The 27,142-nt window shown below is 41.2% G+C and overlaps 1 protein-coding gene across 7 annotated transcripts in view; it reads left to right on the top strand.

The window, feature by feature from the left end:
- The window catches only part of agap1 (ArfGAP with GTPase domain, ankyrin repeat and PH domain 1), a 62,571-nt gene that overhangs the window by 30,078 nt on the left and 5,351 nt on the right, over window positions 1-27,142 (top strand). For 4 of the 7 annotated variants that reach the window (XM_077712035.1, XM_077712026.1, XM_077712016.1 and 1 more), the window contains 7 exons: window positions 7,513-7,617; window positions 10,401-10,563; window positions 11,175-11,348; window positions 14,355-14,516; window positions 16,928-17,082; window positions 17,190-17,280; window positions 18,057-18,279. In XM_077712035.1, the coding sequence (XP_077568161.1) occupies window positions 7,513-7,617; window positions 10,401-10,563; window positions 11,175-11,348; window positions 14,355-14,516; window positions 16,928-17,082; window positions 17,190-17,280; window positions 18,057-18,279 (1,073 nt within the window). The remainder of the gene's footprint in view (window positions 1-7,512; window positions 7,618-10,400; window positions 10,564-11,174; window positions 11,349-14,354; window positions 14,517-16,927; window positions 17,083-17,189; window positions 17,281-18,056; window positions 18,280-27,142) is intronic. The other 3 variants (XM_077712044.1, XM_077712051.1, XM_077712007.1) reach the window with 1 other exon arrangement.

The following is a 27,142-nucleotide window of genomic DNA, read 5'->3' as shown; positions in this document are numbered from 1 at the left end:
CCAAAGAATTTACTGAGTGCCATTTTCTAGCCACTCCTGATCTCATTAGAGCGACTCTTGGCCACTCGAGGTGATGCCGGTTCAGCCCGCCTCTTTTTTAAAGTAGAGCGTTTTTGTGAAAAGCACACTCATTAAAATAACCCATTGCCAATGGTTAGGTTGCAGTAACAAGAACAGTCTAGCCTGTTTGGTCCTGTACACATCACATTTATACTTGGCAATTTTTTTACCATGGTGTAATACATGTTGGTTAATAGGTGTTGTTTTTGTTGTAAAATATCATGGCTTTCCTCAACCACATATGTTCAAATATGTTGAAACATAGCCCTACTCTTTTTGGTACTTTTTATTGCTGTTTTTCCTTTTAATGCTGGCACAAACGTGTAGCCAAGTGATGAAACATCATTCCGATACGAGTTTCTGCAAACCTAATGGTGAGTGAAATGTCCCGCTGAATAATATACCTTGGAACCACTCTTTTTTTTTTTTTTTTGGAATGCAGCGGATGCATCCAGCTTTGTTTACTCCTCCACATCTGCTCCATGCCGCTAATTAGTCGCTAATTGGCGCAAAGATAGCCAATGGCTCACTCAACTCCTTGTCAGGGAGTTTGACTAAAGAATTGTACGTCGCCATTGTAAAGATGAGATTTAAGATGAAAAACACATAACACATTTAATATTTAAGAATGTACAAATGTGTCAAAACTCTCAAGGCTGATTGAAATAGCGCATCACACAAAAATAGCAAAAATAAAAATGATAGCCACAGTAGTACTTGTACTAGAGGAGTACGGATTCTAAAATGACAGAACTCTTGAATGTATAATTCATGTATTATGATACCCTAGAAACTTAGAGCTTGAGACTATCCCCAAAATTCCCATTGCAAAAGTAACCTTAACCCACAAGCAAAATTGTCATTTCGGTTAACATGATTACCTGAAATTATAATGACAGGAGCAGATTGCGGCATGATGAAGAAAGCAAACTAGTGTCAGTCTGCGTTAAGATGCATGCATGCGTGCAGTAATGGATGAATATGAATGATGCCTGATGAAGGAAATGCTGACAAGTAGAGAGGGAGAGTGGGCTGTATATTTAGTCACTGTCCCTCGGAATTTTGTACAGATCCAAAACTACATTTCCATAGTATAATTTTTTTTTTTTTAAAGGACCTTGAAATTTTATAATAGGGTTATATGAAGTGTACTAATTGTGTTTAATATAAAGGATGCCAAGTTTTCAATAACTAAGAAATCATTCTCAAAAATATTGTAAAACACGTCAAAATTTATACTATATGCATAAATTTAAATCATTAGTGGTACTCAAAAATCACACTATTTTTAAATGGAGGCTCATTTGATGCGCACATTCATCATTTACTAGGCCGGGGCGATAACTCGAATTATATGAATTATTTTTTTTATTGCGAATGCATCAAAAGGCTAACAGTCACTTATAAAGAGATGAATACACCTGACCGTGTTTTGTTGCCTGACAGCACAAATGGGGGAAACAAATTGTTTTTTAAATAAGAACAGTAACATTTAACTTATTTTTAAAGCATGTTTTGAGCTTGCTCATTCTTATGTTTTCATTGCCTCTATACAAAGGGCAAAATACATTTTTCTGGGTGAGGATAATCTGATAGCTGATTGCAAGGCACAAGGAGACGGACAACCATACACACACTCATACCTAAGGGCAATTTAGAGTGTTTAATCAGCCTACCATGCATGTTTTTGGAATGTGGGAGTACCCAGATAAAACCCACGCAGGTGCGGGAAGAACATTGAATTGAATAGAATTGAATGATTTTATTGTCATTATATAAGTATAATAAGATTTAAAGCTTTCACCACGAAGTGCACAATAAGCGAACAGACAAATAAATCATCAATAAATAAGTAATAAATAATCCAACGGCAAACTCCACAAAGGTGTACCGACCTGGATTCGATCCCAGAACTGTGAGGCCGACATGCTAACCACTGATCCGCTGAGCTGCCTTTAGACAAACAATATAGGTTAAAAAAAAATCCAGAACGACAAAAAAATGTGATCTATGAACATTACAGTTAATAGGTTTTAAATTTTAAAACGTTTAATCATTTATGCTGAAAACTCTATAATTCATAGTGATTATATTGTGAGTTTTGTTCATATCTTTTTTTACAATAAGGCAGTCAGTGGCTCTTAACCTTGTTTGAGCTACCGAACCCCAGCAGCAGTTTTATATGCGTATTCACCAAACCCTACTTTAGTGTAAACTAAAATGTGATTTATTTTCCCCCCACTTCAATATTTGTAAATTCCTCACAGCACTGATTGGCCAAGCAATTTGACGTGATCATCTGCAGCCATTGATGGTCAATCAGGGCATATTATTGTATTAGACATGATGAGTCGATGTGTCTTGACCTGTTCGATTGTACCCAGGTTAAGAATCACTGCAATAAGATATTATTTAGCTTTTTGACTAATCAATTTGGATTTTTGTTCATTGAATTAGTGCAATTTCTTGCGTAAATTTGTTCTTCATATTTTCTATAATGCAAAAATACATTTTTAAAAAGTAAAACATTAAAAGTGATTATAATGGAAAAATACAAATTCCCCGGTTTTTATGTCTCATCCAACACTACAATTTTGCGGCGAACATATATGTTGTAATGAGTTTTTGATTCAACGAGTCAATTATTTTTACACTATGTAAATTTGGAACTGCCTTAATATATCCCAATAAATAAAATCGATGAAGAAAATCAGATACATTAATTGCAAGAACATAAAATTTACAAATAAGCACCTGGCCACCAAATAAATGGAACAACCCACTTGTGAATTTTGGTTGACTCCGCGCACTGTTCCTGAGAAAATTGTTTACACGGCATACTTCCGGAAACGGGGCAGAACTCCTTCCTGTAAGAAGGTGATTAGTGTTGTAATTGGCTCTCCCGGTTGTAGACGAGTGCGGGGCTGGCTGGATTTGACAAGTATGCTCGTCCCCCCTCGGCGCCGGCTGCTTTGTCAGGAGTTAAATTGCATGGTTAATTCGGATGTTATTTACCCTGTAATTCATTAGTTTGGGCCGCCATTGGCGGCTTGCAGGCTGTAATTTCACGCTTGGCAATAAAAGATGTCTCATAATCTACTTCATTTAGCAGCCAAAGAATTTAATGAAATTAACTGTGGCCCTAATTAAGACGGTGAATATTAAAGACCTGCTATCAAGGCTTTAACGAGGGTGACACTATCCACGTTTCGCCCGATACGAAAAATATCATTTCCCTGTGAAAGGTTGTCACTGCTCGGAGCCATTTTGGCCGTGATGACATTTTTGTCACGCACACTCACCCCTGCAAATGAGATTTTGCAGGGGGCGTCACTCCCATTTTAGTCGGAGGAATAATTAAAACATGGCACACAGGCGTCAATCAAAGAACATACTCATTACGCCCCATCTCCAGTTTTTGTTTGCCACGGGCTTGTCACATGATGAACCGCCTTTGGCCAGAGGCTCTTCATGTTTTATGTCTGGTCATCCGCTAAAACTAACTAACTGCTGAAAAAAAGCTTTTGGGCTTGTCATTCATTGCCAATTCCTGTGGAGGGAAGTGACCCTTAAAGTCAACTTTATTTTCAACTTCAGATTGTGTCTTTTAGCACAAACACATTTCCAATATTGGACAACTTTTGTCAATGTTTGATCCCACCAAGCATTTTACTGATCACGTAACAGCTGCCCTAACCATTTGGCAACGCCGCCTGCAATCTCGGTAAAGCCACACACGGTCTGAAAGAATGATGGATGAGCCGCGATGGCTGGTGCGATAGAGGAGGCAGGGTCCAGTTTTCCTCACACCCACTGTCACCCCCCTAGTCTGCTGTCTAAGGGTGACACCTCTAATTTAGCTTCCTGCTCTTGTGGGATTTCCATGAACAAAAGAGTGGTGGCCCCTCAGAGATCTAACCGTTCTTTGGTAAGCGTGTCCTCCCCTGTCTCACAGATTGAGAGCGGCCCTGTATCACGTCGAGGATCACACCTAAAAGGGTCTATTGTGTGAGGAACACAGGGGTGATGGGAGGATTAAATGCTCGATTAGTTTATAGCAAGCAACCAAAGTTCCTTTACTGCTTCACACAAACGAAGCTTGCTGTTGAGCTCTCGGTGGAAAAATTCTTCCAGCTGAACAAATCATGGAAACTGGGACTGGTTGTTGGAGAACACCCTCAACATGTTTAATAACAATATTTTGGGTGGATTTGAAAATTAATGTATAGCCCTCCCAAGTCCCCTTTTTGCAGGATCAGTCAGCTGCAAACTAAATGTCCCAGAATTATTTAGAAATTCATAACATTAAGCATTACATTAGCCCTTTTTTCTACCCTTGTATTTTTTGTTGTATCTGTTCTCTTTGGTTGTCTGTACCTGGAATGATATCACCTTGCACTGTGCTTGTTACATGCCATGACAGTAAATTGCTATTCTGCAGGTGCTTTCAATTTTCAAATATTCAATCGACCACGCAATTAGTGTGCCTGTCACATTACATTTCAACAACGTACTGAGTTTTCTAGAAAGTTCAGTTTCGCGGAATACCTTTGACTGCAGATTCCAAATGAAACGTCAAATATTGGAATGAAAGTAGACTCCTGTATCCCTGAAGTTCCAGTATACCCAATACAATGTACATACTTTTTCCAATTACATACATAATAACGTATAATGGACACCCTGTATGTTATCAATTTATTTTTGGAAAATAGCGCGTAGTCAAGATGTAATTACAGTACATGTAAAACCCTTTGTCTAACAGCGATATTTCTTTAAAAACCGCTGCACTACGAAGTCAGGTTGAGTGTTTTAACTAGACTTTAGTAGCACAAAGTCATACACCAATCCCATTTATCAGGAATACAGCACTGGCCTATTTAACATCCTTGCCTGACGTGTGACTGCTGAACGACCCCCAGGTACGAACCGGATGTGTCATCTAATGAATGACCTGATCTCTCATCTTCCCGTCAACAAGCGACCTTTCCTAAGCATTCCTTCTTTTAAGTCTTTATTCACAATCCAGTTTTCCTACTGGAGTTTAACTGTGACGCTTGTGAGCGCCTTTGGACATTTTGGGGCGGTTAATAAATGACATCATCTCCTCATCAACCTGGCCTCTCACACCTCCCCCCAGCTATCGACCTTTTCCTAAGCACTAGGCCACAATACTTCACGGGGCGGAGAAGTGCCAAGTGAGTATATCTGAGGACATATTTATTTCCTTAGACGAAGACCTTGTGTGCCGTCACGACAGCCATCCGCTCCTGAAGGCGAAGACGCTGTGTGTCACTGAGCCTGCAGATGCACATCATGAAACGTACTGTATTAGCCATCAGCATTCAGTTAGCCCCATCACTGTGTGACGTGTCACAGATGACTTAGGTTATTGTACGAATCCCAAAAAGTCTTTGTAGACATACTGGCATGCGAAATGTTATCACAAAAGGTCCCATCTTAAGTTATTACATTCTTGGACACTTTGTGGTTTGGATTAGTATCAGTTTTCTTGAGATTAGTATCAGTTTTCTTGAGATTGGCAGTCAATTCTATCAGATGTTTGAACTTAGATATAAAAAAAGGAGCACCATAACGTCTTGCACGTTTTAATTGAACTTTATTAGTAATATCAAAATAATGATTCACCAAGCATAACAAGGCTACAGTACAGATAAACGACTTTATTACTGTCAACCTTTGAGGCCTCAATCACAATGTCTTCAATAAGAAAGGATCTCTAAAGCATTTTTTTGTAAAAATCGAATCATTTTATCACTTACAGGTGTAAGTTTCATTTAAGGTTTTTACAAAGATGAATATTTGTTTCTGGAATTGTATAGACTCAACATGACCAGAATTTTCGATCGCTAATGAATGTTTGGCAGAAACATAAAATAGCAATGGATATCTATGGAAATAGGCGGCCTGGTGGCACAAGTGGTTAGGGCGTCGGCCTCACACCTCAGTTCTCCCCGGGCCTGTGCGGGTTTCCTCCGGGTACTCCGGTTTCCTCCCACATTCCAAAAACATGCGTGGTAGGCCCAATGGACACTCTAAATTGCCCCTCGGTATGGGTTTTAGGGTTGTCCATCTCCTTGTGTCCTGTGATCGGCTGGCCAACATTTTAGGGTGTCCCCCTCCTCTGGCCCGGAGTCAGCTGGAATAGGCTCCAGCACCCTCTGTGACCCTAATGAGGATGAATCAGTTCAGAAAATAAGATGAGATCTATAGAAATCTCCTATTACTGGCTCCATGTGCTTTGAATCTATCTTTGCTAAATTCAGTTTTGTGTGGTTTATGTTGTAATTTGTTTTGGAATCAAACTAAATTTTCCCCCCCCAAAATGTATTTGTGACTGGTCGTTAGAAGTAGCTTGAGACTGCTTAAAGTTGTTATCAACGGATTGCAGTGCTGTTATACGACAATGAAGCAATTCTGCTATTATTTGTCTGACAATTACCTGAAATGTTTGCTCATCTGGGGCTTGCTGCACCTTCCCTCAACCACTGGTCTGCTAATTTTAATTCAGTTCCTTCCCTCAAACAGCAGTTGTCTTAATCAATACTGAGCGTTGAGAGCAACGGAGAGTGTGCTTTAGCCCGTCGCAGCCAGCAGCCTCCTTTCTCACTCGTCTCCTCCTTCTTGGGTGTTGCAGCCGCATGCTCCCTCCCTTTATGGCTGGACTCTATTAATATCCTGTGTCGGCGTGTTAATGTTGTTGAGGTCCAGTGAAGTGACACGCGTGGCAGCGCGGCTTTAATTGCTAATCAGTGGACAGTTTTATCCGCTGCCGCCGCCTCCCATTACCCCCCCGTCACTCCTCCCCTCGCCATGCCTTTCTCCCCGCCATCTACGCGACCTTCGTGCTCTCTCACCTAATGAATGGAGCACAAATGAAGTGTGGGCGGCGGTCGCTCGGCCTCGCTGCTCAGTCAGCCGCAGCTGATGTGCGTAGGAGCGGCGAGCAGAGAAGCGGCGACGTTAACAAGCCTGAAGAGGGAAAAAGTCAGACAATTAAATGACGCCGGCAAATGTCGTAAGCTCGTTAAGGCACTCATGTACGCTGAAACAGACAATTGCATGATTATGGCACTAAACACACTTTTACTCGTTAGTGGATTTTTGGAGGAGGATTGAAACACTGTTTTGTCTGAAAAACACGAGACTGTCACAAACATAACCAATTCGTGGAATGTACAGTACTCGTTGAGTGCTATGTAGAGTAAATTCTACACTAGGCACCAAGATCATTTAATCCTCATTTTAATTCAGAAATACTGGGATCCTCTGTTTGAATTTTTAAATAGGTGCTTACCACTGACTGCAATAGACATCAAATTATTTTCATCTGGAATGATTTAACAGTGAATGACCATATCCTGCTTGCCTTTGTATTGCATATTGCTACTGTATATCGGGATTTGCTACACTAAACTGTGTGCTCTGCAGGGCATGCTACTGAAGAGGAGCGGCAAATCCCTTAACAAGGAGTGGAAGAAAAAGTATGTGACGCTGTGTGACAATGGACTGCTCACCTACCACCCAAGTCTTCATGTAAGACACATACACACAAACAATAGTGTTGTTTGAATTATCATTAATGTTTGAATCATCTTTTTGCTTGACGTATCAAAATATTTTAGTCATTGATAGAACACATGCTCATAATGATGCCATAATTTGAATATGATCAACACTGATGCTCATGCAAAAACAGACCTACTCCATATAATTTTACCCACAAGTGACTAAAAACATCACTTTTCCACCATCTCAAGTTATATTAGTGTGCTCATCTGCGTATGAATGGATTTCAAATTATTGTTGGAGCCACATAACTGTAAAGTGAAGGTGAACCCCAGGAGTTGCAGAGCAGCTGCACCCTGAGGTTGTGGGTTTGATTCCTTCCGGCAAGTTTTTGTGACACACTTGAGCAAAGCTCGCACATCCATCAGCAATTAGAACAGCTGATGCAGTAAATTAGTGCAAAAAGTCATCACTTAACACATGAGCACACGCAAAGTGCCTCCAGCACAAAAACACTGGTTTTCCTAAGCAGTTCGCCGTCAATTAGCGTGTTTGCGGAGGCTAATCGGATGAAACTCAATCAGCGCTGCTAATTGCCACACTATGTGCAAAGAAATCACATTAATGTCGCTAATTAAGTGGATGGAAATAATGCTGCCTTATTGCCTAAGAAAGAATTTGCCAACTTCTGCCTTCGTCATAGGGTAGAAAGGGGTTGGTTTTCACACTTGAGCATGACAGGGCAGTGTTGTGCTATATCAATTTCAAATTCGTCAGAATTTCTGTAAATTCTGTAATCTGCATTGCCTTCACTTTTGTATCTCAAAACCTTGAGCTAAGAGGCTGTGACATGTCTTTGTTCTCAGTCACTTCTCTGTGTGCACTCACATTAAAATGATGCTTCCTCGTCTCCTGTAAATGTAGCATCCTGATCAGTAACTTGCAGACAACGCTTCACTCACATTCATACCCAGATGCAATTTAGAGTGTTCAACTAGCCTAAGTTCTATGCTTTTGGAATGTGGGAAGAAATTAGACCCGGAGAAAACCCACTAAAGCTCAAGGAGAACATGAAAACTCCACACAAGGAGGCCTGCTCATTTTTTTCATATTTTCAATATAACCCTCTGCAGCACATTGTAAATGCTTTAAACCGGATTCTGGTTTGTCACTATTTTTTTATAGCCCAAATAAATGTCTTGTAAGCTATTGATGTTCAGTTCCGTACACTGAGGTTTAAAAAAAGAGTCAATATATAAGATGAGCCTTTTGAATGGGGAAATAATGAAAAGAAGGTACACTCAAGCCCAATACATTAGAATTATTTTTAATGCGTGATTGACTATTCAAAGATGTAGAAAGAGTAAAAATAGTGACCACCAACCCCGTTCTCCTATCTTCTGGGTCACTAAGCAGCATCCAACTGGAGTGCCTGATACTGTTACTTTAAAAGCCCCTGGTCTTCACCTGTAGCTTTACATACATCTCTTTGAACAATTTCTTAAAATTGTATTTTTTTACTAATCTTTTCTGTGATATTTTCGTCAGTCATCCTTTGTATGGATTCTTGTTTACATCTCTGCCAGCAGTCCTTGCTGCGCAGACACACTTAAAACACATTTTCCGACTTTCATTCACCGTGGCCACCTGCCGTGGAAGCGTTCAGTCGATAGACATAACGTCCGGGATGCCACACGAGGAGAGGACAACTAGGCCGATGATGAAAGCACCCCAATGCAAATCGAGATTCAATTACCTCGGTCAATCTGTTGGGGGAATGTGTCTGAGAGAGAGAGTGTGTGTGTTCAGGTTTTACCCAGTGGGCTGCCTGCTCAATAGCTCTCTAGTGGCTTGTTAAGACACCATCAAGAGCACTTGGCTTTGAATTGGCCTTTTGTTAGCCTGGACAAGAAAAGGAGCGTGTGTCGGCCTATGAGGATTAAAGGTTTAAAGCAGTCAAAGCACTGGGAAAAAATGTTAAAAGCGGTTCAATTAATGAGCATGGCGAAAACTGAAGAAAAAAAATCCTAATCATCATGTTTTTTTAAGAGTTCTTTTAAGTACGTGAAATCAGTTTGAAAATAAGTTATGAGAACATGGATACACGTTGAGAACAGCAAAGTTCAGAATCTCCAATTTATATTTAATATTTGGCTCTGATTTTTAGTTTCTTAAAACTTTACATTGTGGGGTTGTGTTGGTTGACATGCCTCTACAACATCTGGGACAGACCGTGTTGGTGGTGGTCCTTTTTAAAAAGTACTGGAGGGGGTGTTTGATCTATAGCAGAATCACACTCCTCAAGGTCTCTTCAAGGGTACTGGAGAGGAGGGTCTTTCAGGATGTCGAATCTTGGATTTAGAAGGAGCAGTATGGTTTTGGTCCTTGCCATGGAGCAGTGGATCAGCTTTATACCCTCAGCAGGGTTCTTGGGGTCGTGGGAGTTCGCAGTAAGTCCTGTGTGGGTTGTTCTGTGTGGTACCAGAACCCTGATATGAGGGTTCTGATTTTTGTATGACACATGTACAGTTTCAGAGCTCTGTCCGCATAGCTGATAGCAAGTCACGTGACAAACAACAACCAAAACATTTTTTGAAATATTTTTTCAATTATCCATAGTAAAAAAAAAACTCATTATTTATGAATCATATTTTCCTCGCCCAGACCTAGAAGATGAAAGTATTGAGAACAGTCATATATTGTCCGCAAATCGCACTTTAGAATGTGAGTGTGATTTTCAAAAGTGCAAGTTGTTCATCCGTACCGCACGTACCACTTGATTAATATATATTTTTCTTAATTCTCCTTAGGACTACATGCAGAACGTACACGGCAAAGAAATCGACCTCCTCAGGACCACGGTTAAGGTGCCAGGTAAACGGCCACCACGGGCCGTGTCCACCTCCGCCGTCATTCCCAAAACCAATGGGCTGACCAAGGACTTGAGCAGCTTGCAGCTGGGACACAATCCAGGTAAGCAGGATAATTTGAGAATAATTATTTAATATCATAAAGTCTCAACATTTTTATTTCTTACTGTCCATGCAATCAATAAATGTGATTACAATGAAATGTAGCAGGGTAAGGCAGAGAATGCTGATTAACACATGACAGAACATGTCATAAACTAAATACGAGGCTGTTTGTTGCACACACACACACACACATTCAGGAGGCCTACCTAATACCATGAATATTCAGTGAGGCGTACTCGTGTACTAATTATTCTCATGAATATTCATGCTATAAGAGACAGAATCCAGTCTACCATTACCAAAATGGTTGCAATCAAGTGAGGAAAGGGGGATACGAATAGGATCTTTGGGGCGACTATCCGACAGCCTGGGAGTGGGTTCTGGCTTAAAGACAAAATGGAGATGGTGGGGTCATTCATTTTAGACTTACAAAGGAATTTCACATGTGCCATTTGCTTAAGACCTATACATAACAGCCCTACAAAGGAAAGCAGAATTTTTATGTGGCCTCTGATAAAGATAAGTTTTACAATTCTGACCAGAAAATCGCCAAAGGAAAAAGTCTCAGAGTATCAATAGTTTGTTCACGTGTTGATTTTTCTCTCCTAGCAGGTTCGGTGAGCAGCAGCTCGTCAGTATCTCAGATGGCGAGCGGTATTAGCTTGGTGTCCTTCAGCAGCCGTGCCCCAGACGGCATGAGTGGGCACCAGCGATCGTATTCAGTCTCCAGTGCCGACCAGTGGACCGATGCCACCGTCATCGCCAACTCGGGAATTGGAACGGGTAACTATCAGTGCATCACGGCTTTTAAAATTGCCATTATGATAAGATAAGTCTATCACACCAAACTCATGGGGTCACCATATTGACAAAGAACAGTTAAGACTCATATTCAAGGACAATGACCATTAGGACTATCCTAATAATAATAATTTATTATTTGAAGATTCTGGATTACCACTGAAAAAAAACTTGAAAAGGTAGGAGGAGAACATTAAAATAATATCCCTCATATTTCATGGTCAATGGGGACCAAAACCTCTTTCTTAACTTCCTTACCACATTATCCATCAATTAGCATTGTTGAAGTCCTCTACTTTCTTTACGACCCCCTGGGATTTTCTTATATACACATTTGCTGTTTTACTTCTCCTCATCTTCATTCCTCTTTTCGTGAGCAGACCTACATTTCTCTTTGTGCTCATCTACCCGTTCCCTGGTCTCACTGCAGATCACAATATCATCTGCAAACATCATATTCCAAGAGGGCTTCTGTCTCACGGTATCTGTCAATCTATCCTTCACCATGGCAAACAAAAAGAGGCTCGGGGCTGACCCATGGTCCAACCCACCTCAACAACAAACTCTTCTGTCATGCCAACTGCACACTTCACTGCTGTAGTACAACTATCATATATGTCCCGAACTACTTTGACATACTTATATGCTATTCCAGACTTCCACATCCACTCCGACTGTTCCTCTCTTGGTGCCTTGTCACTTTATTTATTTTTTTGCCTGAAAAATCCCTTTGTACCAGGACATGACCCGGTCAACACAACTGCCAAATTCGGCAGCTCAATTCATTCACGCCTTAACCAATGCCATACACGCATACTTTCTGCCCTCTCTTATTATGCCAAAAGTTTAAGCTTTTAGCTGAAGGCCATCATCTTCCATCATCAAACACACTGCAAAGTAGGGAGGAATCACAGTAATAATGATTTTTCATAATGTTGTCATCTAATAATGAAAATATACAGTATACCGTATTGTGGCATATCATCATCTTCATTTAAAATGCCCCCTATGGTGATACTTTTTTTTAATGTCGCCCAGCGCTTAAATAAAAGCTTAGAGTGACATGCTGCGTTGCAGTGACAATCATCTTCTCTGACAGTGACAGTTATGTCCTAAATGTTGTGTTTCTAGCCTCTGCAAATTATGTTTAAAGCTGTGAAACGCTTTCAGCAGGGTGCTTACACACAAAAGAGTGCCTTCTCTTTAGCTCTTTCACTCCTCTATTTCTCAGTGTGTTATTTGTGACATGTCCATATTATGATGGTGGGTGCTGGGAAAACATGTGTGAACCACACCAGCCTTTTTGCTGACGTACTGACTATCTACAAGTAAACGTACCTTTTTTTTAGACTGGTGCATTGTGGAGTGTTGTCTCAAAATCTCACTTACAACCAATTCCAATAAAGTTGGGATGTTGTTTTGAACAAAAATTCAAAACAAATACAATGATTTGCACATAATGTATTACCGTATTTTCACGACTATAAGGCGCACCCTCAATGAATGACACGTTTTAATTTTTTTCCATATATAAAGCACACTGGATTATAAGGCGCCCTGCCTATTTTGGAGAAAATTTAAGACTTTTAATTATGCCTTATATTCGTGAAAATACGATACATCTATTTATTTTAATGCATAAAAAAGACAGGATATTTGATGTTCAAGTGGATACAAAAAAATTACATCCCATATTTATGACCTCGTAGTGTGTCAAAACCGCATATATAGTAAAGTCACTAGTGAGACTTGTGGGTCATTCATGGCAACTCGAGCCATTTTTGTCCAAACTGTTGACAGGCTGAAGGGAAACAAACATAGAGAAAGTCAAGAGGGAAGTCTCCAGGCCGCTTCTGTGGGGGGTGGGCTTGGTGGTTTTGTTTGATGTGGATGGAGCGCAGCGCGCAGATGGGAGCACCGTTAATCCATGCCCGTTAATTGCGCGCTCGGGGATGGCATCTTGTCAGCAGAGATAAGTTGTCACATTTTCCACTTGAGCTGAGACTAAACGATTGTAAAATAAGTTATGGCCGTCCTTGGGGCTGTCTGCCGTGTGGCGGCCAGTGAGCATGTGTGTGTTTTTACATCGACACACACGCCCGCGCCCTCATAGTGTGGCCATGTCATTGTCACTGCTGCGCTGTGATATTGATGGAAAGTGAATGTTATTTTATTCCGCCGCTAGTCACAGCTGTCAGCACCCGAGAAGGAGATGAAGTGTGGCGAGAGATGCTGCTCTTGTTCTACAAATTTGTCCTACCTTCAAATTTCAATCAGTACCACAGAGTGGTGAAAAGTTTGGACATTGCCATGGCTTTATGGTGAAGTTTTTAGCATTCTGATGCCATTCTTATTGTTTTGAACCAAGGCAAGTAGTAGAATAACATTTATTCATTTTCCGTACCGCTTATCCTGAAAGTCTTTTTTTTGGGGGGGGGGGGGCTTTGTTGGACTCTATCCCAACCAATTCTGGGCACCACTTATCTTCGTACATAGAGGCAATGTAGTGTTCAACCAGTCTACGCTGCATGATTTTGGGTTGTGGGAGGAAACTGGAGTACCCGGAGATGCAAACTTTACGCAGAAAAGTCCAAACCTGGATTTAACGCTCTATCTCAGAACTGAGGCCGACGTACTGACCACTAGCTCTTTTACAAGACTTTTCAAATTTGCAAAAAAAATTGTCGCAATTAACAGCAATTTGTGGAGAATTTGAATTAAAAGCATAGTTGCTCAGTTTTTCTTTGTATTCTACTTCGTAGTTGGAGCAGTAAGGCTTCTGTAATTATTTTTTAAGGAGGGAAAAACTGATATCATGGATTTCAAATTTTAACAAAATGTTTTATATTGATGCATTAGATCTTCAATTACCTGTTAATTTCATTGGAAAGCTTGTTTGGAACTCCGCCAGATTAACTCCCAATGAAAATTGATCGTAAATGTTCTACCCGATTAGAGCCTAATAATGCCTTTCTTTTTTCTTCTTAGATGCAGGCCTGGGGGACTCCATGTCTTCTAGTCCCAGCATCTCCAGCACGACCAGTCCGAAGATGGAGCCACCCCCATCGCCACACGCTAACCGGAAGAAACATCGAAGGAAGAAAAGCACCAGCAATTTCAAAGCGGACGGCCTTTCTGGTACTGCCGAAGGTAACGCCAGCTTTAATGTCCCTAATTGTTGTTGAGCAAATTTTGTCATGAAGCTCAAAATGCCTGGCACAATTGCACAATTTTGTCCGTTATACACACACACACACACACACACACACACACACACACACATGCACGCAGAACAGATGTGCGAGCAGCCGCAGCAGATGTAACGTTGGCTTTTCCATCAAGCAGCTGACGAGTGAAATTATGGTCTGAGAGACAAATTTACTAGTTTGCCTTTTCTTTATTTTCATCTCCTTCCTTCATCATCATTTGCTAGTTTCATCATGTTGCCTCCTCCTCCAGTTTCTGCTCTTTGTTCTCATTTCATCAGTCCACTCTTCATTCTCTGCCCCTGTGAGTCAGCCGTAGAGGCTTAAGTGAAATATTATAAATAATCTGTGGTATTGAAATCTTTTATCAGCGCTGTCACTTCCATTATTCAATAAGCGATTAGTTACAGTCTTCCCAATTTAGCCATTAAGAAGCGAGTGCACTCAGGCGGCCGCCGGCTCACCGCCGCTTGTCATGCCGGGCGGGCGGACAGGTGGCTGAAGTATCGCCGTGTCAGAGTGAAGACCGGCGTAATTCATGAGGGGGAAACGCCCTCTGTCTCGCAGCTCCCCCTGATAGGACCCGCAGCACTTGAAGCAAAATTCAACTTAACAATTGATTTTCTTAGCATAATAACATTAGATGTGACATGTGTTGCAACTGTCTATATTCTACTGTTTGTGGAATCAATCCTAATGACAACAGTGATTGCTGTCTAACGCTAGCAATGTGAATAGCCACATAAGTAGAGAAGTTCTTAGGTTTCTTTTTTTTTCTGGATGATTAAAATCTTTTCTGAAAGTACTTTCCCTTGTATAAAATTATGTCTGAGAAATTTTAGGAGTACCGTATTTTCACATCTATAAGGCGCACCCTCAATGAATGACATTTTTTCCATATATAAGGCGCACTGTATTATAAGGCGCACTGTCTATTTTGGAGAACATTTAAGACTTTTAAGCGCGCCTTATCGTCGTGAAAATACGATAATTTCTATTTACTTCCAGGTATGAAGCACTCACATTTTTTTGTATAAAATCTTGCAGTAGGAGGGGGGCTATATGATGGAAGATTTTGTAAACTAAGACGGCATCTGCATATTTAACACTATTGTTTCATTTCAGGCGTTTGTTTTTTTTAACATCCGACAGTGGTGGTTTTTCGTTTTTGGTTTTCTGTTTTTTTTTCATATATGAGGCGCACTGTCTATTTTAGAGAAAATTTAAGACTTTTAAGTGCGCCTTATAGTCGTGAAAATACGGTATCTATTTTTAATGAGGATCTGGGAAACCCCGGAATTGGCATAAATATTGTCATTTTTTTCCAAATTGTCTTAAAGCAACAGACTAACCTTTTATAGGACAAGCATTTAAGTAATAGATGCCATTGACAATGGCAGCCGTTCAATCCATTTAGGTTTGACAACTGTGCATCAACGCACAAAGTGCGTTCAAGGCAAAAATGTTCTTGACATCACTATCACGTGAGCCACGCTGTTTGTGCTGTCCGATCGCCCAGCTTGAGTCACTTGACCCATTGGTCCCACCCCCCGTTTTCATGACCACTCCACACCCTCGGAGGTGCAAAGGCATCCAAAGAATGTCAGGTGACATTATGCGAGGTGTGCTTGTGTCCGTGCGAGAGTGCGTTGTGAACAGTGGCGTGCACCATTTTCCAGGTTATTAAAGTTATAAAAGGCTGCTGATATGGAGAGTAATGACCTGTGTCGCAAAGCAATACTGTGCGCGCTGACATTTAAGCTTTTAATTTGTGTTTCCCGAGGCCCCGTTTGTGTCCCTCTCACCTCCCCTCTCATTGCACCTGGCGGCCCGCTGTCACGTACACACACAGGCGCAGTATGAATGTTGGCCCCTCCCCCCTGTATTTGGTTTGTTCTGTTTGCGCCGCTAAAGGTTGCCGGTGTCAGAGTTCACAAATTGCCTCGACGCCGCCTCTCTGCGTGAATGTCGCTCACAGTAGCCGAAAGCGCTAGCGGTAATTACCAATACCGCGTAAGCAACCGGCCGTCTGGCAGTGCTTGGATACGCTCATATATGCTTTGCTGTCTCAAGCAGGAGAATTCACTCGCTACACAAACATAACGCCCACTTAGAACTTATTTTCGTGTTGTGTTTGAGAGACTTGGACCACTCGCCAGACTGAATCAAATCAAATTGTTACACCAATGCCCAAAGATCACTGAGCTCAAAAGCCTCTTTTTCACATTAACACAACAGCAGCAGTCAACATTATTTATACATCTCAAAAGGTATTGATCGTATTTTTAAAATGCTATATGCTAATAACAGTTTGGCATTTAAGTGATTCTGTTTCCTCTCTGTCACTAACAACAGAGCAAGAAGAGAACTTTGAATTCATCATTGTATCGCTAACGGGTCAGACGTGGCATTTTGAAGCCACTTCGTACGAGGAGCGAGACGCCTGGGTTCAGGTCATCGAGGGTCAGATTCTGGCCAGTCTCCAGTCCTGTGAGAGCAGTAAGAACAAGGTGGGTACCCCATCATGTCATGTTACTCTCATGCTGGAGTTTTCATATTTAAGGTGTGACCACCTTAGCATCTTGAGTAGATATTTGAAGGGATATCCTGTTTTCAGTCTCGTCTCACCAGCCAAACAGAGGCCTTGGCACTCCAGTCCATCCGAAATATTCGTGGAAATAGCCGCTGTGCCGACTGTGACGCTCAAAGTGAGTAATAAATGTTTCCTTTATTGCACAGTGAAAGCCAGATAGATTTAAAGACGTCACCTTAGAGGGAAAGGAACTTTTATCAGTGTGCGAAGAAAGCCTGATTTTACCTGTCTTTTGTTTGGGTCTTTCTATGTGCAAGATGCCATCTCTTTCTTTTATAGTAGTATAAATCTACATATAGGTATAAAGAAACTTGAACCAATTTCACTTGAATTTTCAAATGTTGGTTGTTTTTAACACAGGTTAAAACTTGCAACATTTTAATAAAACTGGACTTCAGTTTATTAGTTCAAGCTATACATTACAAGTAAACTGCACTCAATTTTAGGTTGGGACTGAGGGTATTGCCTGACTTAAGGCGAATTCAAAACAGGAAGGTCCATCGTTTTATTTAGGTTCTTCTCCACTATTACACATTCTAAAAATGAAATTATGTTATTTTTTTTCCAATCGATTGAAATTTTGATTTCTGCCGTGGTGGACATGATACGATGGTGTGTTGTCTATCCCTTTAAAACATTGAACAACCATTTTCAGCCTCAGCCATTTGCACTAGACGTTATCCTGCGCTTTAAATTAATAACCTGTTTTCTGAGAACAATTTCCGCATGTGTATTTTGTTGATTTTTCCCTTTTAAATGTTGATGTTTAAAAAGTGCTTGTATCTATTTCCCATTTCCAGTCTGAAATGTGACACAAAGGGATTCACTGTAACTGTATGTTTGAAGATGTTTCTACCACCACCACTAATGCTGTCGCTTTGATACATCCAGACCCCGACTGGGCCAGCCTCAACCTCGGCGCCCTAATATGTATTGAGTGCTCTGGCATCCACCGGAACTTGGGCACCCACCTATCCCGGGTGCGCTCGCTGGACCTTGATGAGTGGCCGCTTGAACTCCTCAAGGTCATGTCGGCCATCGGCAATGAGTTTGCTAACAGCGTTTGGGAGGCCAACTCACAGGGTCATCTGAAGCCTGGTCCAGATGCCAGCAGGTAGGAAATACCGCTGCAGTTTCCCAAATATGGTAGCATTGTTTGGGTGAACATGTTGTTCCCCAGATGGTATTGCCAAGGACATCTGCTATCTATCACAACATATTATAGCAAACTACCAAATGTTTCCTGGTCAACTCATTTCCCATACACACTGTTGCTCTACATGGAAAATCAGTCTCTTCTTAATGCAACATCGTTTTTTGTTATTCAAAAGAGAGACACACACACACACATCTGCATGCTATTAACAAATTCACTGCCATAAGCGGCGAGGCCAGTTGTCCAGTACATATCTTTTGAGTAGAACGATCGCTGCCATGCCTCCTAGTCAAAATGGCAGTGACTGAGTTAAATATTTATCTAGGCTAATGGTCCTGCAAAGTATAAAAACTATGATGTGGTGGGCGACAAAGATGAGTTTGACATCCCCACCATGAGGCTCACGGGGCTAATGTCTGTTGACGCTGAAACATGGAGTAGAGCAGTACAGAAGGTAGATAAATAGAGTGAAAACAGGATAGAGGAGTTGAGTGACAAACGAACAATGGCCACAACAGCTGTATAAACAACAGTAAAAGTCCCATGATGACAGTTACTGGTCCTCTTTCAACATCACCGCCAATAGCCAGGACATCTACATGAAGGTGTAGAGGCGCAGACGGCACTTACCCCATAAGACGGGAGTAAAGACAAGGTAGATGCCTGTGTCACCATCACTAAGATATTAGTCAGACATTTTCCAAGTCATCTCTGACTTTTACCCTCAACTCTGGAAAGTACATAACCTAGCATATGTTGAGGTGTTGGCATGTTCACACAAGCAGGACTACAAATGAGCACAAGAGTGCAACGGCTGCAGTAAAAATGCAAATGAACATAAATCAGTCAGCCATCGACTGCGCATACACACACACACGCAGACACACACATACACACGCACCAAGCATATTGACGTGCCATTAACCCTAGTCCGTCAGAGTGCTAATGCTTTTATTGTTGCTCATGTTCCTATTTATTTATTATTCTGATGTATGTTTCCCCCTGAAGAGATTAGAGCAAGTCAATATTATCTCAATTTAGCTGCGACGCTTCACTGCCGCTACATCACTCCCCGGTCCGTCAATAGTATTTATCAGACCATTTCTTAAGTGCCTCGATTTTTACTCACGCCCCGTTCATGACTTTTGTCTCTTCTCGCTGAACGTCATGCTCATTTCACAACTACAAGCTACTAAAACCTTTGAAATGAGCAAGAAATCTGCTCTTGAAACACTGTCCACCTCCCCCCAAAACCAATGAAGCGAGGCTCTTTTCTTGGTAGTGTAACCAATTAGTGTTTCTGTTTTTATTCAATTTATTTTTACTTATCTTGTTTTTACGAATAAGGAATTCATTTGTAAATGTGTTATTTATTGATATATCATATTTTTAAAAATCAATAATATAGTGAATAATAGTTCTCAAGTGTCAACGTTTAAAAAGCCGTCCACTGTAATGACCAATGTCCGGAAAAGGGTTGAAAGGTATGGTTTTCAGTTGAAAAAAAAAAAACCTGCCAAAATCTACTGGAAAATGTATGCTTTCTGAAACATTATACTCTTTTAATTTGTATTTTACAATTTTGTACAGTGAAATTCTAGTGCCATTTCATGTTAATTTAAAAAAAAACATATTTAGTGTTCAAACTGATTGTTTTTTGCCAATGTTCATTTATTTAGAATTTGTACTTCACCATAAGTTAGGGAGGTAGAACTTCTTTCTCCTTCTGAAAAAGTGCACTCACTGTTCCCTTTTTTTTTCTACCAGACACATTGACATTTTATGTAGTCTTAGTGTCAGCAAATGAAGGGGCACAGCCATATTGCTGGAGCGCCACATTTGATGGAAATCATGGATGAGGAATCCAGCTCTTTGCAGCCAGTTGAAAGGATTACAGGGAAGGCAGAGGGGGGAGAGTTGGGTGAGACTGATAGATGGAACGCTCACCCCCACCCCTCCACATGGTCTCTCAAGTGAGTAATAGAGGCCGAAATTTCATTTTGCAAGTGGCTGATTTAATGATCCAAAGGGTAATTAATGGCCTGATTATCTTAATGTTAAATATGGCCAGCAGCAATTACACTGACCTCCTGTCTGTCAAGGTCTGTCCCCCCGCACTCACACCTCCCAAACACCTCGTGTTTGGAGGTATGAAAGGGGTTTGAACCGAAAGACTCAGCAAAAATAAGGAAAGAGTTGGTCGTGTAAGGGGAAGAGAAGGTTAGAGTGAATAAAGGCAGCAAGTGAGAAAATGAAAGAAGGTTGTATGAAGGAAACAAGAGAAAGAGAGAGGTCTGGGATTAGGAGAGAAGCCATCTAATGAAAGAGCAAGAGGGAAAATAGAAGTAAATGATGCAAGAAAGGATGGCGAAAGGGAGAGGATGGTGGGAGCCCAGGGGAAAATGGAGGAGGGTTGGAAAAAGAGGTGCATTAGCATGGCCGCCTGTATTAAACACTTCCTCCTCCCCTTCTGACTGCCTGGTCTGGCCGCAGGGAGGAATTATGTTCATGGAGATCACGCCCCTGTCCAATGAGATATGTGACAGGCCAAGTCTCCAGCTGTTGTCATCATCTCTTTATCAACCTCTGGTTTGTACCCACCGTTAACGGCTTGCCGTGAGCCCACCCACAACATTGTCTAGTCCAGCTCTCATTAACATCAGAGAGACCAGGGCTAGCCTCTTAAGGATTTTTACTGTGCGCAGGAGCACTCGAAGATGATAAGGCATACTTGTTGACGTGGGTGCGTTAAAGCTGCGACGATATACTCCACCCTAGGCTTTCTTTGCAAGTATTTTTGGTCTCAGTCCAGAGCACAAAAAGACTGAGCCATCCTCTAAACGTTCCCATTAACCTCTCGGCCGCCCACGGTCAAGCGTCCTCACCTCAGCTGGCGTGCTTGCTGGTATCAGCGCCGCTGCTGATGCCACCGCTCAGGGGACTGCTAAGTTTGGGCACGCTGCCCATGGTAGAACAGCCGCAAGGGTCGTCCACTAGTGCTGCACCCCTACTTGTGTTGTTGGCGTCGCAGCTCATTGTTTTAATTATCTGCAGAGTGACATGCCAACACCAGCACTCCCAGCACCCTGGGCCCATTTCGGTTCTACTTGATGCCGCGTGTTAAATAGGCCTCGGCGGACAACAAGTGACAATGCCGCTAAGGCACTCCAGGCCTCCAGACTATAGAGGTTTTGTGCGGTCGCGTCTCTTCCTTTCAAATAATGACCTTTGGCGGTTTTTCCCAGTGGCTGGCTTTGGCCTGGTTCTGCTAATGTTTTCTTGGGTGTCAAGTGCTTTTGAAACGTTTGATTCAAAACCAAAAATAATGTGCAGCTTTGATCACTTTCAGCCATTATATATTGCAACATTACCTCGTGATTTGACCTAAAGTCTGGCTGAATTATTCATTTTGTCCAAAAATAACCTAGGTCATCCACTTTCAGATACATAGACTTGCCCATTCGGACTGAGATCCAGGAATTATGCCACACCTTTTTACTGTTTTTAGTTTTCATGTGAAAGATCACGATCTCTCTAGATGAGTCGGATGGGCATAAACACAGCTACGCCACTTAACAGAGACAGTATCCATTCAAAGTGGTTCTGACCGAAGGGATAAAAACAAGCTCAGGGTAATAACGCGTCACCCCAGATCCTCCAAAGACCCGTCGGGCACCAACTGATTTCAAATGAGACCTGCTGCTTTTAATCTGAGTTGGGGTGTCAGGTGTGCTGGCCACCATGGCAGGGCGGTGAGATTGGACTCAAGGGACTTGATGTGGCGGCCAGGAGAAGGGGGAAGGCAGGGGGCCCAGATCAGAAGATAATTGCACCCCAGGGTCAAAGCAGTGTCGGGGGGAGGAAATCTTGCTGGTGGTCCGGTTCTGTGATCGTAACGCACATTGGACCTCAGTGAATTTTAGTTGGCAAAACAGAGCAACCCGTGTAAAGTCTAGGTATTTGGAGTTACATTCACTGGAGGATGTCAGTTACAAACAAAATGTGTTTCTTGCTCTTCTGAAACATATTCATTTCCCTTGTGTGCTCAGTTTTGACCAATATTGACCGAACCCACCCCAACTGCCCTAATCCCTTCGCCATTATCTGCAGCCCCTGCTGATGCGTGGCGTCCTCTCGGCCTGCATTTTAAGCAGCGCATGCTGGCAGAAGGAAGCCTCCTGACAGGCGGGCCAGTGCAAATAATTGGGCCTACATTCTAATTCATCCTTGATTAAATGAGTCCTAATAGACATTATTTTTTACATGACTGCCTCGCTGGCGCCCGCAGCCGCGTCCTCCGATTCGCCTAATGAGCCCTCCAATTTACTATTGACATTAAACCGGCTGACACGAGCCAATCAGCTTCCCTTCATGGTTGGTCGTCAGCGAGAGGTTCTGCTAATGTAGGCTAAAAGCACATTTTTTTGTATGCCTGAGTCATCACAGCATCATAATGAGTAAGTGAATAAAAGTCACTACATGCATGGCTCTAGAGAAGATAGGAATATGTATGCCTATATATGTATATATATATATATAAATATATAATATTTACGCCGCCGGTTAGCATCCTCCCACCCTGTGGCTGATTGGCCCACTCAGCGAGTAGCTCATAGCACAACTGTGGTGGGGTGGGGGTCCTCCTCGCTTCTGTGGGTAATATGTTTGGATTGAATGGGTTCATGCACTGCTGATAAACCTTTCAGACACTTTTATTTAGCCGTTTTACCCTTTTAGGCAAATTTGTTAGTTAGCCAGGCCACCTAGTTCTTTTGTGAGAGGGAAAAATACTTTAAATAACACAGTGGTCAAATTTTAAGGCTAATTTGTCATAGCACTGAATTGTAACACCGGCACGTCACACTGGCAGGATCCCAAAAGGTTTTAGTTTTCTCCTTAATCCATCTGTAATTACCCTAAGAGAGATTTAGCCGATATGACCCTTAGTTGCAGACCTTTTCTACTTTTTTTCCCTTCAACTGTCTCTCCTCATTTACATGGGTTAACCCATTCGCTACTGTCTAGTCGAGTCGTGCGGCTGACTGGCCCCCTCCCCCTGTCACCTCCTTTAATTATCTGTGCCTATTGGAGGGCAGCTAACGACCGTCCAGCAAAGGCTAATTGATTTCAGCTTCTTCTCCTTGCTCTTTGTCTGGACTTTTTTTCCAGCGCCGTAAATGGATGTGCAGTAGGTTTCAGTGGAACATTCTGCAGCTCACCTTGTACCCAAAAGTGTGATGTGGTGATTCATCTTGACTGCACATTAGCTCGGCAGTTAGCTGATGCTCTTACCCATCTATTAATCTATTAATTAGATGGCTAATTAGGCCAGAAGAGGAGCCACTGACACTGTGTCACTCTTAACCCTGTTTCCTACCGTTCATTACCTCTGACACACACATACACACACCCTATTAGACTGTAATTAATGATCGCCTTGAACAGAACCCTATTAGCTCAAGTAGTAGCTGTACCTTTGCTTTTACTTTGAAAGAGTATTTCATGTGCTAACCTAAAAACCAGAGTTTGTAATGGGGTTCCATGATTTAATTGATATTTGGGTGTTTTTATATAGTTATTCATTCATTTATGCATTATTGTCTCAGTTTTGTATCACATCTTTTCATTTCCTCAAAGCGATCTCATTTTCTGAACCGCCTTATCCTCATCAGGGTCACGGGGTGTGCTGGAGCCTATCCCAGCTGATTTCGGGCCACAAGCGGGGGACACCCTCAGTTGGAGGCCAGCCAATCACAGGGTACAAAAAGACAAACAACCATTCACGCTCACACTCATACTTTTCTCATTTTAAGGCAGAAGGGGCAATTATAGCAGACATGAAATTGAATTTAATACTTTTATTGTCATTATACAAGTATAATGAGATTTAAGCTTTCACCACACAGTGAACAAATAACAACAACAAACTGAAAAATAAATAATCAATAAATAAATAAATAACTAGTCCAAGTGAGATCAGCAGAGCGGAGCGACCTTGTTCCGTCTGAGTTCCATGTTTTTGGAGATGTTCACAGCCAAGTTGTTGAGAGCGCACCATTCGCTGAGTCTATGGACTCGGCATCAAACAAACACATACATAATCAATATATATTGGGGTCTTATGGAGTTTGGGAACTACGTTTGTAGGATTTCCAAACCATTCTGCCTTATATCTTTTGCTTGTTCACAAAATGTTACTATGGAGATTTGTTTGATTCAAATTTGTTCTTGGAATCAAGAGAGGAAATATATATTGACGTAATCAAAATAAGTGAGTAAATATCAAAAGTTAAAAAAATGTTCAACACCTTTTATTTATATATATATATATATATATATATATATATATATATATATATATATATATATATATATATATATATATATATATATATATATATATATATATATATATATATATATATATATATATAAATATATATATATATATATATATATATATATATATATAAATATATATATAAAAATGTTTGAATTAAACATCCTCACATCACAACCCCATGTTACAAACATCAGTTGAATTGGTGTTAAATTAATTTAGTGTGTAATTATGATAATAATCAGGGTGTGATTATCAGTGTCTTATTGGGGGTCAAGGATAGACCACCTCTTCAATTCCACTGAGAGTATCCAAATGGCCTCTGGCCCATGTGTGTGTGCATGCATGCATATAAACACACCCTGACAAAAGAGGCGCTCAGAAGGAACGTAGACACAGTGAGGAAAAGGAAATCTGAAAATCTTGATGACTCCTCTATTACTCCCCAAAATATATTAAATAGGATCGCGGGTCCTCGGAACAAATAGGTGGGCAAAGAATCTGTCATTCAATACATGGCTGCTGAAAGGAGACAAATGTATCACAAAAAAATAGAGACATTAAAAATTGATCTAGAACGAGACTCAGTAAGGTATTATCAGACTCACTAAAGATACAGTAAATGCCTAAAATGGGGAGTTTATCCTCCGGATACATAATTTTATCATTAATTTAAATTACACACTTTAACCCCCACGGGCCTGTGAGTGTGTGTGTTTGTGTGCGTGTGCGTCCTTGCCTTCTCACCCATACTCATGTTTAATTATCTACCCAGCATGCCTGAGTGCAGGAAAACAGCGCTCTGCCTAATGGGATGTGAAAAGAGACACACATTAGCACACAGAAATATGAGGCTCCGCATTCACCAAGATACACACATATATAAACACGCACACACGCACACACTGTGGTTAATTAGTGCAATTAGCCTCTCCACTGTCGAGAGCTGTGTGTTTTCAAGACTCGTTAGATAGTAATGATGGAGTCACTGTGTACACACGCACTCCCACACACACACACACACACACACACACACACACACACACACACACACACACACACACAGACTCCAAGTCTTAGCAACGGAGGTGGTGGGGGAAGGAAGGCATGCGTTTCTTGGGTCCAGTGGCCTTGATTTCCCTTCTCAGGGACAGAAGCTCGGCATCCTGCTGCGTACACACACACTCACACACTGAGCGACACCTCCCGGCTTTGTCCAGGGGTCACGGGCCGTGCTCTTTTGGCCGGCCTTTTCTGGTCCGGAAGAGAAGCCTCTGGGACATTCCGTGATGCTAGCCACTGTTCCTTGCCTCCAGGAAGTTAATGAGATTGGGGCAAGTTCCCACACAAGGTCTTGGCTTGCCGTAAAGTCACCTCAAATTGTGCATGTGTACATATTAAGTGTTGCTTCCACAAGTCAGGTCAATTTGAGTCAAATACTGACGGTCAACAATGAATGTTATGCGAAGACACATTATACATGGAGAAGGTCAACAAGCTCACTTCTTGGATTGCATCCGTTCATTGCTACCCTGGATATAGGCATAGTCTTGAAAGAAGTATTTTTGGAGTAGTTAGTATGTATTGAATAACATTTTAATGGCACTAGACCTTGTTGTCAGACACCTTGTCATATATCAGTGATATGGGTATATTAAGAAGATCGGACATGTTTTTTTATTAACGTTGGAGATCAGGTGTCTCATATTTAATTCACCCCATGCATATACAGGGGCATATTTTGAACAGTCGTTCAAATTTTTTTTCCGAATTGTTGATGTCTTTCAGGCAGCGATAGGTTGAGTTTAGATGGAGTAGTTGACCAGAGGACTATAGTAGTTCTCAACTCTACAATATACTGTAGTACCGCTACCCACGAAATGCATTGGCTGCAGAATTAGTTTCGTAATTTGAATTGAATAAAGCAGTAATTTATAGGTAAATTCTCTAATTAGTTCCAGTGTCCTAAAAAAATTCCAAAATTCTGTGTCGCAATTAAATCGGATTAAACACACAAAAATTTGAGAAAATTATACCAAAATGATGTATTATAATGAATACCAAACATGCAAAAACATGTTCTATCCAGTCAGGTGTAAGGAGGAAGATAACAAAAGACATAAACAACTTCAAATTATGAATTTAAACCAACTCAGCATTAAATAGAACTTGCAATAGCAGTCATTGATGAATAAAAGGGCCTGGGTCGTCATTTCATTCCCTCTCGTAATTTTAAATAAAGAACAAAGTTTTTTAAGCCACACTCGAAAAACTAAAACAAAATATAACATGGATAGTTGTTTTTGATAGATAGCTATGGGGAGTTTAGGGAGATTGTCAAGCAGAACGCATAATGACCGCGTCAATTTCAAAATAAAATAATGGATACAGGAAATATATTTACATTTTGTGGGATTTCGTCACGTGATTCTACTTTGTAAAGAATCCCTGAATATACAGTGTTCCCTCGCTACTTCGCGG

This window comes from Stigmatopora nigra, chromosome 1, assembly GCF_051989575.1.
Source record: "Stigmatopora nigra isolate UIUO_SnigA chromosome 1, RoL_Snig_1.1, whole genome shotgun sequence".
Classification (NCBI taxonomy): Eukaryota; Metazoa; Chordata; class Actinopteri; order Syngnathiformes; family Syngnathidae; genus Stigmatopora; species Stigmatopora nigra.
This window is presented reverse-complemented; position numbering and strand designations above follow the sequence as displayed.